The 13,609-nt window shown below is 40.2% G+C and overlaps 9 protein-coding genes across 9 annotated transcripts; 8 read left to right on the top strand and 1 right to left on the bottom strand.

Moving 5' to 3' along the window:
* Nucleotides 1–78: 78 nt before the first annotated feature.
* FOA43_003484 (uncharacterized protein) lies at nucleotides 79–1,857 on the top strand (the record flags this gene model as incomplete). The annotated part of the gene is made up of 1 exon (XM_038923735.1): nucleotides 79–1,857. One exon carries the CDS (start codon nucleotides 79–81, stop codon nucleotides 1,855–1,857), a length of 1,779 nt encoding a protein of 592 aa, XP_038779663.1.
* A 213-nt stretch (nucleotides 1,858–2,070) lies between these two features.
* Nucleotides 2,071–2,970, top strand: FOA43_003483 (uncharacterized protein; the record flags this gene model as incomplete). The annotated part of the gene is made up of 2 exons (XM_038923734.1): nucleotides 2,071–2,520; nucleotides 2,572–2,970. The coding sequence occupies 2 exons, from the start codon at nucleotides 2,071–2,073 to the stop codon at nucleotides 2,968–2,970; spliced, it is 849 nt and encodes a 282-aa protein (XP_038779662.1).
* A 1,149-nt stretch (nucleotides 2,971–4,119) lies between these two features.
* On the top strand, nucleotides 4,120–4,941 carry FOA43_003482 (uncharacterized protein; the record flags this gene model as incomplete). The annotated part of the gene is made up of 1 exon (XM_038923733.1): nucleotides 4,120–4,941. One exon carries the CDS (start codon nucleotides 4,120–4,122, stop codon nucleotides 4,939–4,941), a length of 822 nt encoding a protein of 273 aa, XP_038779661.1.
* A 771-nt stretch (nucleotides 4,942–5,712) lies between these two features.
* FOA43_003481 (uncharacterized protein) lies at nucleotides 5,713–7,308 on the top strand (the record flags this gene model as incomplete). The annotated part of the gene is made up of 1 exon (XM_038923732.1): nucleotides 5,713–7,308. One exon carries the CDS (start codon nucleotides 5,713–5,715, stop codon nucleotides 7,306–7,308), a length of 1,596 nt encoding a protein of 531 aa, XP_038779660.1.
* Nucleotides 7,309–7,491: 183 nt separating this feature from the next.
* FOA43_003480 (uncharacterized protein) lies at nucleotides 7,492–9,411 on the top strand (the record flags this gene model as incomplete). The annotated part of the gene is made up of 1 exon (XM_038923731.1): nucleotides 7,492–9,411. One exon carries the CDS (start codon nucleotides 7,492–7,494, stop codon nucleotides 9,409–9,411), a length of 1,920 nt encoding a protein of 639 aa, XP_038779659.1.
* Nucleotides 9,412–9,415: 4 nt separating this feature from the next.
* FOA43_003479 (uncharacterized protein) lies at nucleotides 9,416–10,543 on the bottom strand (the record flags this gene model as incomplete). The annotated part of the gene is made up of 1 exon (XM_038923730.1): nucleotides 9,416–10,543. One exon carries the CDS (start codon nucleotides 10,541–10,543, stop codon nucleotides 9,416–9,418), a length of 1,128 nt encoding a protein of 375 aa, XP_038779658.1.
* A 226-nt stretch (nucleotides 10,544–10,769) lies between these two features.
* On the top strand, nucleotides 10,770–11,646 carry FOA43_003478 (uncharacterized protein; the record flags this gene model as incomplete). The annotated part of the gene is made up of 2 exons (XM_038923729.1): nucleotides 10,770–11,092; nucleotides 11,145–11,646. The coding sequence occupies 2 exons, from the start codon at nucleotides 10,770–10,772 to the stop codon at nucleotides 11,644–11,646; spliced, it is 825 nt and encodes a 274-aa protein (XP_038779657.1).
* Nucleotides 11,647–11,885: 239 nt separating this feature from the next.
* Nucleotides 11,886–12,086, top strand: SSS1 (Sec61p translocation complex subunit; the record flags this gene model as incomplete). The annotated part of the gene is made up of 1 exon (XM_038923728.1): nucleotides 11,886–12,086. One exon carries the CDS (start codon nucleotides 11,886–11,888, stop codon nucleotides 12,084–12,086), a length of 201 nt encoding a protein of 66 aa, XP_038779656.1.
* A 397-nt stretch (nucleotides 12,087–12,483) lies between these two features.
* On the top strand, nucleotides 12,484–13,596 carry FOA43_003476 (uncharacterized protein; the record flags this gene model as incomplete). The annotated part of the gene is made up of 1 exon (XM_038923727.1): nucleotides 12,484–13,596. One exon carries the CDS (start codon nucleotides 12,484–12,486, stop codon nucleotides 13,594–13,596), a length of 1,113 nt encoding a protein of 370 aa, XP_038779655.1.
* Nucleotides 13,597–13,609: the final 13 nt, after the last annotated feature.

The raw sequence follows: 13,609 nt of genomic DNA, 5'->3' as shown, positions 1-13,609 counted from the left end.
CTCTTTCCAGTTGTTTTGTCTGAAGTCCACTAGCTTTATTCTCCAAGATATAACGGTCGTGTATTGCTATTCAAACACATGGAGGGACGAAGATACCAAGATGAACGATCTACGGGAATGAATAGGCCAAGAGGCCCAAGAGGTCCACGGGGTCCACGGGGTCCTAAAAGGGGACCTGATATGGATTCTGACAGGCCGGAGAGTGATCATAGGGGTGCTGGTTCTAGCAGGGGGTCTGGCAGAAGATATGAAAGAGAGAATCAAAGAACTTCGGGCAGAGATTCTCGAAGAAATGGGGATCGTGATTCATCAACTCGTAGTAGATATCATGAAAGATCTATGCATTTCGATGAAGATCGAGATTCACGCTACTATGAAAATAAAGGTGCCAGGTCGTATGATGACGAAAGATATTATGAATCGAATAGATCGAACGCGGAGTTTCAAGAAGGAGGCCAAACTGATAAGAGCAGAAACAGAAATAGAAAAAAGAGACCTAGAGAACGAGATTCTCGAGATAGAGGGGAAGATGAATCATTGGCTGGACCAAGAAAGTTACCTACTGGCCCCAAGGCGATGTCTGGGAAACGAACTATGAATGAGGTGAATTTGGGACGGTCAAATGGTCCTCCATTCAAGAGGATGGCCAAAGGGGTGATGAACAGAAGTGCTATGAGAGATGCAGATGATGTGGAGGATGAAGAAGAGTTTTTACAGCATTCACAAAGGCCAATGGATCTCGGTGATGCTGGCAAAGGGATTTTCTTTATGCAGAAGTCTAACATTAGCGGTCCTGTATATGAGAGAATACAGCAGGTTGGAGAAGGAACGTATGGAAAGGTGTACAAGGCTCGGAACAAGATAACGGGAGCGCTAGTGGCATTGAAACGGTTGCGACTAGAAACAGAAAGAGAAGGTTTCCCTATCACAGCCAACAGGGAGATAGGGTTACTTCAATCTTTTGATCATCGAAACATAGTAGGATTGTCGGAAATGATGGTGGAAAGGAATCAAGTATTCATGGTTTTCCCATATATGAGTCACGATCTGTCGGGAATCTTACAGCAGCATGAGATTAAGATCAGTGATGGCGAGAAAAAAAACATATTCAGACAGTTGTTAGAAGGGATGAACTATTTACATCGCAAAAGAGTGATACACAGAGACGTTAAGGGTTCAAATATCCTCATTAGTAATGATGGAGTGTTGAAGATCACCGATTTTGGTTTGGCCAGGGCTATGAAAAACATAAATACAGAGGTGGAATCGCCAAATTACACCAATAGAGTGATTACATTGTGGTATAGGCCTCCGGAGATTTTGCTAGGCTCAACGGACTACGGACGAGAAATCGATATTTGGGGAATTGGGTGCTTGTTATTAGAACTATTTACAAGGCACGCTGTCTTTCAGGGAACTAACGAGGTGGATCAGTTGTGGAAAGTGTATGATATTATGGGGACGATTAAAACATCTGAGTGGGCAGATGCGGATCAGCTTCCCTGGTTTGAAATGCTGAGGCCTAACTTTCATACAGTTTCGAAATTTAAGGACAAGTTTGGCAAATTGTTGAGCCCGGAGTGTTTCAACCTAGCAGAGTTATTGTTGAAGATGAATCCTTCTCAGAGAATTACCGCCGAAGAGGCCCTAAAGCATTCGTATTTCCGAGAGGATCCCAAGGAATGTGGTCTAGAGTTTTTGAAGCACATAAACGGTGAGTGGCATGAATTCGAGGCCAAGAAAAAGAGAAAAGAGATAAGAGATGCCACCAAGCTTAAAAAGCAACAGCAGCATCAACCTAATGACACCCTGGACCGTGAACACGACCACGAACAAGCAGTGGTTGAACCATTGTAATCATATTAACAATAATAGCAGGCATATTTATTTTTTCATGTTAAGGATAATCTTGTATAGTTACGATTAATATAAAATGAGGGTTGGCTAATGGTCAAAATCTGTTTAATACGAATTAGGAAAAGGCTCCTGAGATTTCCTTATTTAGCGCCAAGGATTAGGGAAGAGTTACAAAGGGTCAAGCACATTACCTATTAAGGATCTTTTAGTATTATGAAGCACTTTCTTATTTGGTGTATTGGATTCTTCTATATTGCGATACTACTAAGACATGGAAAAGGAACGGAGGTAAAAGAATTTAGAAAATCGGATTTGCTGTTAAATGCTAATGATTCCAAGGATATAGAAAAAGGTGAGAGTAAGGTGGTCATAGGAACGAATAATTTCTGGTTTTCAAAAGAGAAGAAGAAAAAGGTTAATAATGCAGAGAGAGACGGAAAGAAGATTAAGGATATAGGGAGCTCAATTGTCCTACGTTCCGTTCCACCGAACTCGTCCTCTATGCTTTTTGCATCAAGGGTTGGCTGCCAATCTGATGATTGCAATGAGGAGGTGCATCATCACCACAAAAAGACCATAATAGAGACAACTACAGAAATAGACTGTGATATGGACACGGTTACGGAAACGGAAATAGCTGAAGAAACAACAACTGTTTATGAGGTGACATACTTGCCCACAACGAAATACAAGATGTTAACGAAGACAATATAGGAGCAATACACAACAAGGGAGGTTGACTATGTGACTGACACAGAGTACGATGTTATTACAGAGACGGACCACGAATTTGTTTTAAGCACAAAGACAATCCTAGAAGTGTCTATGGAGACTATCACCATAGCAAAGAAGACTGTTACCAAAAAAAAGACAAAGACTGAAACAGAGACGGAGACAGAGACGGAATATGAACCCACTACCAGGACAAAGACCAGCATTGAATACTCCACAACCACCAAATCTTATACTACCACTCTGACAACTACACTTCCTACAACCACTACAGCAACAATAACAAATGCAGGTGCTACGACAACCATATATGGCGTTAGTAGGCGCGGCTCCAGGTTCTGCGCTATTGCCAGCCGATTTGGTTTTATGTGCGTTACTTAGGCCACGCTTGCAAGAAGAGATGTCGGTTTTTATGAAGGAACACCAGGTTTGACGGGTTCATCTTATACCGGACATTGAAGGTCCTCTCTCCACACCGACCCCCGGCTGAATTGAAATGATGGAGATCGCCTGCAGCCACTTCGACCATATATGCATCGTCCACCTTCGACCGACATTTGTTCGTCGAAGATGTTCCGAAATTTTTCAGTCTCCTTTACAATATACAATCATTCATTATTGCACCAGGGGTTATATTGTCTCTCACCAGCATTCACGCCAAGAGAAAAGAGATTTTAATATTTTTCTTTAGCCTCAATAATTATTATATACACCAGCATTACTGATTTTAGCGTGGAGTTCTCCATGTAAAAACATTCCAGCTGATGCTTTAGCACGCTGATGAAAGGTGCCTTCGGGTCCTTCAGATGTAGTCCAGTACAACCAAAAATGCTTCCCAATTATGCACGGAAGACGGAGAAATGACACCCTCAGCGGGTGAATCCTTTTCCGAACGCGCCCATTTTTTTTTCTTCAATAGATCTTCCTTTGCGCCCCACATAATCCCCCATCTTAGGCCATTGACAATCCCCTTGGCGGCTACCCTGCATGATGGGTTCAAGAGATCTTCAGATTGTGTGATCTATTTTAAGGATTTTCCTGCATCTTATGGACATACTCTTTTTTTTTTACTTTCGTTGCTTTTAAATATGCCTCTTCCTAAACAATTCCGTTCAGTACTATTCAGATTCACAAGCTACGATACGGTTTCTGAAGCATTTCCGAAGATGCTTTAACGTTGTTTTCACCCGCATTCACCGAGACCCTTATTGTTATTCATAAAAATTTCTTGTTTTTTTTGTTTTTCATTTATTTTTGGTAGCACATTTTTGTTGTATTTAGCGCAACTTCAATGTGGTCTGTTGAAAGGCGCCTCTCGGTGGTCCGAAGACTGCATAAGACTGCATTAGATGTATGTGTTCCTCTGATTTGATCAATAGGTCCTCAAAACATGCTTTACTGATAGTGAAAAGTTTATATAAAAAGGCATGTAAAGAATATTTATCACTAAAAAGTTCCCCTTCATCACTTCCCTTCTTCCCCCCCCCCCCCCACCTCCCTCACCAAATCTCTAAACATAAACATTTAATCATGTCTAACTTCGTACAGCCGTCTTACATCGAGACCCAGCAGCGGGCTGATTCTCCAGATGCAAAGTATTTTAATAATCATTCTGAGCCAACTTTGAATAAAGTCTACTCGGAAGGACAGTATCAATTCGGCAATGTGTTACCACCAAGGACAGGTTATCTTAGAGTCAACTATTATAGAAGAGCAGGGGATAACAGACGTTTTCCCACATCTTGCGCTGCAGGTATTGCTCTCTTAGGAGTTGCTTTGTTCCCATTGGGGTTGATCCTCTTGGGAGCTAAAGGTGTCCAATCTACTGGTATTTTGACTAGTACGTACCTCTTCACTTCTGGTTTCACAGAAATTGTTTTAGGTATGTGGGCTATAGTTGATAATAACTTATGGGGTTCTACTTTTATGATATGTTATGGTTCTTTCTTTATGGCTTTGGGTGGTATCAATACAAACATTCTTGGAGTACAAGACCAATATGATAGTGAACAGGACTTTAACAATGCTTACGGTCTATTATTATTAGGCTGGACAATTTTCACCTTTGTTATGTGGACCGCCACTCTTAAATCAACCATTTCTATCTTTGCCTTGATGACTATGCTCACAATATTCTTCAGTGTTTACAGTGCCTATATTTTCCTAGATGTTAAAGCTTGCAAGATCATCTCTGGTGTTCTTGCAATTTTAATGGGTTTAGGTTGTTTCTCCGGAGTTTATGATGGATTAAATGAAGCTCCAAACGCGTATATGGAGTCTGCAGAAAAGTATATGATTATGCCAGGAAACCGTGCTGTTCCAAAAGATGACAAATACATCGAGGTGATATAATGATCTGATAAGTTAGAGCCAAATAAATGCTTTCCTTTTGCCGTGTAATATATTTCAGCTCCGAAATATGAACGATGAAAAGTACAGTTTATGTGACGGTAAGTGTGCTTTCATGGAGTAAATATTACTTCTCGTCTCGCTAGTTATGTTGCAGATGTTCGCATGACTCCTTTGAGAGCAAACATCTTAGAAGGGAAGTGTTTAGAGGTTAACCGGGTGGTTTATTTCTTTTGTATCCTTTCTGTACTAATATAACATGTCTATTGCGTCCACAAAGAGCAGACGATTTGTTTCATTGGAATGCAATCTTTGTACAGAGAATTTCTTTATTCTGGCCAATTCTTCTATATGGCTTTCGATCCATCTTAAATATCGGCTTTCATTCCAAGAGAATATACGCTTTTCCTGAAGTCTTCATAGATAAATTCCATAGTGAATTTTTAGTAAGTATCTTTGAAGTCTATAATTTAATAATTCCACTCTCAAGAACAACAGGAAAGTCATATTGAAAAGAAAAGAAGTAAAAAATACCAAAAATTCTAATAAGTATTGAGTAAAGCGAAGCCTTGGTAAAGAATAGAAGGACTTACTTTCAAATTTCAATGCTCCCTCTACAACAAATTCAGAGTTGTATTCGATGTTCGGATGTAAGTCGGAGAATCTTGAGAAACAAAATAAATTTTTATTTTTCTGAAAAATTTTCAGACTTTCACAGTTACTGTTAGACTTCCTTGTACTATACCGAAGACAAACTTCTCTATACTACATATAATGACTACCATTGGTATTGCGTTTGGTAATTCTACTACTTCTATTGCCTTTGTTAGAGAGGACGGCAAAGTTGAGGTCATTGCTGATCCTGATGGAGACAGATTCATTGCCTCTGCTTTGTCTTATATCGGTGATGATCAATACCACGGATCTCAGGCTATTGGTCAACTACTCCGTAACTCTGAGGATACGATAGTCAATTTCAGGGACTTCATTGGTGTTCCTTTTGATAAAATTAATGCTAAATACTCTCAGCACTCTGCCAAGCCGATCAATATCGATGGAAAAGTTGGTTATGAAATTGGCGGCGAAAAGATCACTGTCGACGAGATTGCCAAAAGACATTTGATACAAATTGTGAAGGATGCCGAAGACTATCTTGGAGAAAAAGTGGAAGGAGGTGTCATGACAGTTCCGTTCAACTTTACATCTGAGCAGAAGACATTGTTGATCAAGATTGCCGGTGACGCCGGTCTACACGTCTTGCAGTTGATATATGAACCCAGCTCTGCCTTGTTGGCCCATTTGAATGCCAAGAAGGAGTTGCTAGAAGATAAAGTTTACGTTGTTGCAGATTTTGGCGGTATCCGTTCAGATGCTGCCGTTATCGCTGTCAGGGGTGGTATATTTACTGTTCTATCATCTGCTCAGACCTATGAGATTGGTGGTGAGAAGTTGGATGAGTCGTTAATGGAATTTTTCGGTAAGGATTTCCAAAAGAAGTACAACGCTGATGCTGTGAAGACCGAGAAGTCTTGGGCCAAGCTAAATTCTGCTTCCATCATCACCAAGAAAACGCTTTCTAACGTAGAGTCTGCTCGTGTGTCCGTGGATTCATTGGCTGAGGGTTTTGACTATAATGCTTCTATCAACAGAATGAGATTTGAGGTGGTAGCTCGTAATGTTTTTTCAAAGATGGCTGCTTTCATTGAGGAGGTGATCCAAAAAGCCGATCTTGAAAGTTTGGATATCGACGGTGTTCTTCTTTCTGGTGGAAGTTCTAACATACCGAAAATTGCTAGAAACATGGAGTTCATCTTTCCAGAAACGACTACCATCATTGCACCATCGCTAGATTCTAAGCTTCAGAATCCTAATGAGTTGAACTGTAGAGGTGCTGCTTTACAGGCGTCGTTGATTTCTTCTTTCGATGCTGAGAATATTGAGAAGTCACAGGAACCTGATGTGGTGGGCACCAAGCAATTGAGTGTGCCAATCGGTATCAAAGGTTCCAAAGGTGAGTTCATCACCATCTTACCTAAGAACACTGTGTATCCAATCAAGAAGACCATTTCTCTGATTGCTTCTGCAGATGATGTTTTGATCGAACTATATGAAGGTAAGAGAACCATCAAAGAAACTTTGGAGGAACCTGAAGAAGAAGACGAAGAAGAAGAAGAAGACGAAGATGAGGAGGACGAACCAGAAGTTATTAGATCCGTCGTGTACGAGCCATCCGAATTGCTTGCTCAGTTAGCACTCAAGGCTGCTGGAAAGGGTAAGAAGGTGGAAGTGGTAGTTAACATCAGAAAGGAGGGTAAAGTGCAGATTATGGCCAGGTCTGGTAGCACTGCTGCAAAGGGAGTTATTGCTTAAATGTAGAAAATATATTCATAGAACATGAAGCAGATGTAATTTGATAGAAATATGGTCAAATAGTAAATAGAACAAAAAAAATAACGACTTTCGCGTCGGGAAAGACTAACAGTAACACCAATTTAGTCCAACGTGTGCTATCTAAACGTTTTTTTCTAGCCCTTCAGCTTTCCCTTTTGTAGCATGGCAAATGAAAACCTTATCAACAAGGCAGTGGAAATAGGGACGCGAGAGTTCCAGGTACAGAACTACTCGAGAGCTCTTAAGATATATACCCGAGGAATTGAGGAGTGCAAGATATATTATACAGAGAGTGAAGAACATGGCAGAAGGAGAACGAATCGTTATCATTCAAAATATAAGGCGCTATTGGACTGCCGAGCAGCATGCTTTGGGAAGTTAGATAGGTTGGACAAGTCATTGGAGGACTCTGAGACATTGATCTCACTGGATCATTATAGCATCAAAGGATATCTTCGAAAGGGAAAGATCCTTTGCAAAACCAACAGGGAAAGAGAGGCATTTGAGAGTATTAATGACGGAATAAACGTGCTCCGCCATGGTATTTTCAAATATAAAAGTAAATTGAAGATCAATAAGAGATTATACACCAAAATGAGAAATGAGAGAGCTCGATTAGCCGAACACCTTGGCTATGAAATAGTACGTGATGCAGACGGAAAAGAAACCAAAAAGAGAAAACAGTCGAGTTCAGACCCAGTGGTAAAATTGCCGGTAGAAATAATCATGGAAGTGATGTCATTATTGGATCAAAGCGATGTTCTATCTGCTATGGCTGTGTCCCGACAATGGCATCTTTTGCTCACCTCTATAACAGAAATAGTGGAATGCCCCACTTTGAAGAAAAGACTTACCCGAGAACAGTTTGAGAAATTCCTCGACTTCTGCCATGATCGTATTCATATCAAGAAGCTGTGCTTAGATTGCAAGCCTGTTGATGAAATCTACATATTGACACGGCTTGCTAATTCCGGGATTGTCACGGAAAACCTAGAAATAACGTTGAGAAACGTTACTGATGAGAACTTGGCAAAGCTCTTGGGACAAAATGTGCACGCTAGAGAGCTCTTCCAATCTTTGAGACAACTAAAACTAGCACTTGAGGTATATGATGTTGAGAATGGAATCAACAATATTATGGCGTACCTTACGCGCTTAGAAACCCTTTCAATAACTGTCCTTAATGTCAGAAAGAGCCTGACTATCAGGCAAGGAGCGAGTATTAATGCTGTGGCTCGTAACTACGCAAACAAGTTTCATAAACTCAGTGAACTTCAATTGCACTTTCATTTGGGTGATCCCAAGGGACAGACCAATACTTCTCTTTACAATAACTTTTTCAGGATGAACCATTTCAGCAGGCTAACAGACTTGGAATTGAATTGTTCCAGCTATGACAGAGCCTCTATTAAAGAACTTTTGGAAAGAAACTACAGTTTGAAGAGACTTGCTCTTTACTCGATTTCTCCTAATGAGATTTCATGGATCTTTCGGGCCATTTCAGAGGCAAGGATCAGGCTCGAAACCTTTGAGATTCAAGAGGTTTGCACGAAACGACGACAACAGGAGGAGCCCATAGAGGGACAGGACGAAATGGACTTATCATTTTTATCAGAATTGAAGAACTTGACCCTTATAAAAACGTCTATAACCGTGAGATCGCTAGTCCAGATACTTGAAGCAACAAATATGCAGCTTCAAGTGCTAAAATTGGTGGAGAATGATTTCATAGCGTTTGGTCCTGGACCTATACATCAGTTTGCTCCATATGTGATCTTCCCTTTAGAACAGCTTGTCCGAAACTGTCCAAACTTAAAATCCCTGAGTCTAATGCGTTGTTCTAATCTTGATAATGCGTCTATAAGAATGCTCTCAAAACTGATAGAGAAATATTCCCAGCCAAGAAAGTTAGAAAGGCTCGATCTTTCTTACAACAATATAGATGGTTTGGCTTTGGTTGCATTGTTCGGACCCAATAGTCTTTTAAGACTCAGAACGTTATTGGTGACGGGATGCGATATCAGTCTCGAAACACTTACATACGTAAAGCGGAAAGGGTTTGTGGAGCATATCGTTATGTAGGCAATCAATCCTTTTTTTCAATACCCAATGCCCCATATTTAGCAAGCAACTGCCTTCGTTTGGCCTCTCTGACCTCATCGAGTTCCAATTTTTTTTTCTTTGTAGCTAACATAACAGCGGTAGGTGACGCTTCTTCCGTATAGGTCAAATCTGCCATTGATGTGACGTCTTTCTCTCCATTTTCCCACTTTTCTTTTCTTTGCTGTTGAATTCCATGAGTGAACTGCTTCATTTTCTCAAAATCGGCAGCTTCACCATTCAAATACGGTATGAACTGTCCTCTTGAATTGAGATATCCTTCTTTCAAGTCCTTATAAACTCTTGATTTGGGATTGAACCTTAACTCTTCCCCACTATCAATCACTTCCAAGTATCGGGGTTTCTCGTCCAGCGATCTCACAGAAGCTCTGGTATTTTTCTCGGCAGCTAATGGATTATTTTCTATCACTGCTTTCAGAGTAGCATCTTTCTTCGCCTTCTTGATATCGTCTATTAATCCCAACTCTTTCATTTCTTCAAGCTCATCATTATCGAGCTCTTCCAAATCGACATCTGTTGTCATCTTATTCCTCATATTTTTCTCCTTTTGCTTCATTTTCTTCACTTGCTCATCATATTCGCTATCAACATCAAACCCATGCCATCGGTCTCTCTTTTCATCATAATTATTAGTTTCTTTTCTAACTAGATATCCATCGTGCCTGTTGGAGGTATCTTCGGACTTTGAGTGCGTTCGATATCTATACTTCACTCTTCTAGGTCTATCAAGACAATCCTTTGTAGCGTGATTACTACTCCCACAATTCCCACAAACCGATTTCTGTCTTACAGAACGTATTGATCTCTTAACTTCCACCTTTTCAAACTCTTCCTTAATACCTTCACCTTTTCGAGGTTCATCATTAGGCGCAAGATCTGCTTCCATATCTTTTCTCTGATGTTTGAATCTCTCTTCTGTTGTCATAGCTATCCGCTCTTCTTCTGCATTTCTCTTGCGTATATTCGAATTATTCTTCAGTGCCTCTGATTCATAGTACCATGGCTTCTTGGAAATGTAGTATGGGATATAGTCATTAATTTTGTTACCACTAGCATCATAACGCGGCTTTTTAGAATGATCCTCAAAACTCATGATTGGACGGCATATATCCACTGAATAAGGAGAGGTACTCAGTCACAAGAACATCTATAGATTAGATATAACTAGAGAAGTAGTTGTGGTAATGCATCCCTGCACCAATAAAAAATTATAATAAAAAGAAACTAATCAAAATAAGTAGGGAAACTGAAAAATTCTTCCTATTGGATTGTCTTTTGATCTCCAAGTCCTTGTCTTGTCGTTTTTTTATTTAGCAATCATGAAGACGAATACTTTTGTGAGAAAACTAGCATCGAATGATCGGAAAACGCGTGTGCGAGCCTTCGAGACTCTCACGCAGTATATCTCGTCTAGATCGCATACCCGAAAGCTATCTCTTTTAGAGCTTCAAAAGTTATGGAAGGGTCTTTATTATGCCATGTGGTTCAGTGATAAAGCTTTACCTCAGAAAAGGTTAGCCACACAGATGTCATCTTTATTTTCTGAATGCGTCTCAGATGAACAATTTGCCCTGTTTGTTACTGCCTTTTGGTCTATCATGGCTAGAGAATGGACTGAGATTGATAAATGGAGAACTGACAAGTATCTCCTATTAATGAGATATGTTATCAAAAGAATGTTTCATCAAATTCAGAGACTCTAAATTTGACAAAAAACTTGTGGATGCATACATTTCAGCTTTGGAGGAAGGCATATTAAGTGGAGAGCTTAAACTTCCAAGTTATATCGTAATGCATATCGTTGATGTGTGGCTCGATGAACTGGAAAGAGTTATATTTGAACTGGATGATGATGAGGACACCCCAGAAAATGATGACGTTAAGGACGAAGAAGAGGAAGAGAAGGTTTTACAAGAGAAAAAGGATCTTGTTTCCAAGATTCCTATAGATAAATTGCTTGAACCGTTTGCCATTTTATTGAAAAAGACCCCTCAGAAGGCACTCAAGAACAGAATAAGAGAGAATATCTTTGAAGATCAAAGACTTAAAGACTGGGGTGTAGATACCGATGGATACGTTGATAAAAAGACAACATCGGCCGAAGATTCAAAGGAGGAGATCAACGATCAAGACGAAGGACAAAAGCAAGCAGATGGTGATGCAGATGAGGCTTGGAGTGGTTTCGGGGACAATTAACTTGGAATAGTTCATATAGAGTAAGACGACTTATATAAGGTCTTATATTATTATATCGTTTGTCGCTAATGTAATTGCTTATATAATCATCTGTAAAACACTTTTTTTTTTCGCCGAAGGTTTTTTTTTTTTTTTTTTTTTGATCAACATCGTCAGCGCAGCATACGTGCCTTAGTAAAGGTTTAAGTATCTTTCGTCAATCTTGTATTTGAAAGCATTTCTTGAATTTTGTTGACATAATGGCAGGAAAGGGAAAGCTCACAGATGCTCCAGTGGAGTTTGTTAAGGAAGGTGTACAATTCGTTAGAAAGTGCAGAAAGCCAACACAGAAGGAATATGCTCAATTGATTAGAGCTGTTGGTATGGGCTTTGTGATGATGGGTATTGTTGGATACCTAATTAAGTTGATTCATATTCCAATTAGATATTTGATTGTTTAAGCATCGTTTCTCTGGGACGGCGTAGTTGTGCCACCCCTAATGAGCCATGCGTGTGTTATTACATATATATGTATGAATGCTCACTTTTCTTGTATTGTTAGTCTCTAATAATAATCATAATGGGGATAGAATCTTTATTTAGTCTGCAAATAGTGCATAGAGTAACCAGCCTACTTAGGTAGATTGGAATGACCTTGCAGAGGAACACATCGAATTCTCCAACATTCGCAGTCGCGACGATCGATTCCAACCGTAGATCATTTTTTTCCTTACATTGTTCGTATGGATGCCTATTAGAGGGCTGTAGAAAGCACATAATGCACAGCTTCAAACTCGCCCTCCCCTTAAGAAGTTGTTCTTTAGAACTTTATTTTAACTGCATATAGACCACTTCAGGATGAATTTCACCTCCTTGTTGGCGCAAATAACCAAAGACAAGAAGCTTGAAGAAAGGGCCAAGCAGCCGCCTCGGAATACAAAAGCTGTTGATCGACTCTCCAGGCCAAAGCCGAAAAATATTGTAAAGCATTCAAAACGAGAGTCTCCAAACCACTTGCTACATGGACAACGCGGCCATTTTATAAGCGACAATAAGGACGATATTGCAGCTGTTAGGAGACTGAAAGAAGCGAGAAGGAAAGAACGTGAGAGACTACAGACGCTTAAGGATGCCAGAAAGGGCACAAAAATATCAAGACGGGGAAGAAAGCCAAGCATAAGGGGGAGTGCTGGCGTCGGCCATTCATATTCAGGATCACAAGGCCGAATATTATTCAGGTCGGACCCCGGTGCAACAAATTTTGGCTTTGTGAGGTCTGCACCAATAAAAGTTAGTGCTGCAGGACCGAAAATGTCGTTTAAAGAGCTGATGAAAAGGGCTGAGTCCATAGATAAGTCGCAACTTGCGTTTAATCCTATCAAAGCGGTGTCTTCTCAAGGTTTTCTAAAGAGTAAGGGCCTCATGAAGAATCGCATGAGGCATGCCTCTGCTCCTCCGGAAAAGAGACCATTAACTGTCTCGTTCCGAGCAAAACCAACAACGGGTGCCGGTCAGGATCTAAGGCGCCGACAAGAGAGACAATCACCCATTTATACTGGTACGTCCAACGAAAAGAAGAATGACAAATTTGGAATTGATGTCGATGAAGGTGATGAAGAAGAAGATACGGATGATTATGGTTATGACAACGGCTATGATTACGAGGATGATGATGGCTTCATAGTGGATAATTATGACAAAGATGGTGATGAAAAGTTAAGAAGCATCGTCAAGGATAAAGGTTATGACAGGGATGAAATCTGGTCAATATTTAACCGGAGAAACCCAAAGAGAAATCGGTTTGATGATTATGATGTCGATGATATGGAAGCTACAGGAGGCGAAGTGTTGGAAGAAGAAGATCGAGCGCTTAGGCAAGCTAAGATTGACGATCGTAGAGAGGCTGAATTATTGGAGCAGAAACGCGTTGAAAAGCTCAGACGACATAAACACATGAAATCCCAACGATAGGTAGAATATTACT

Source organism: Brettanomyces nanus, chromosome 4 (assembly GCF_011074865.1).
Source record: "Brettanomyces nanus chromosome 4, complete sequence".
NCBI classification, from domain to species: domain Eukaryota; kingdom Fungi; phylum Ascomycota; class Pichiomycetes; order Pichiales; family Pichiaceae; genus Brettanomyces; species Brettanomyces nanus.
The sequence above is the reverse complement of the archived record's forward strand: the minus strand, read 5'-3'. Positions and strand labels throughout refer to the sequence as shown.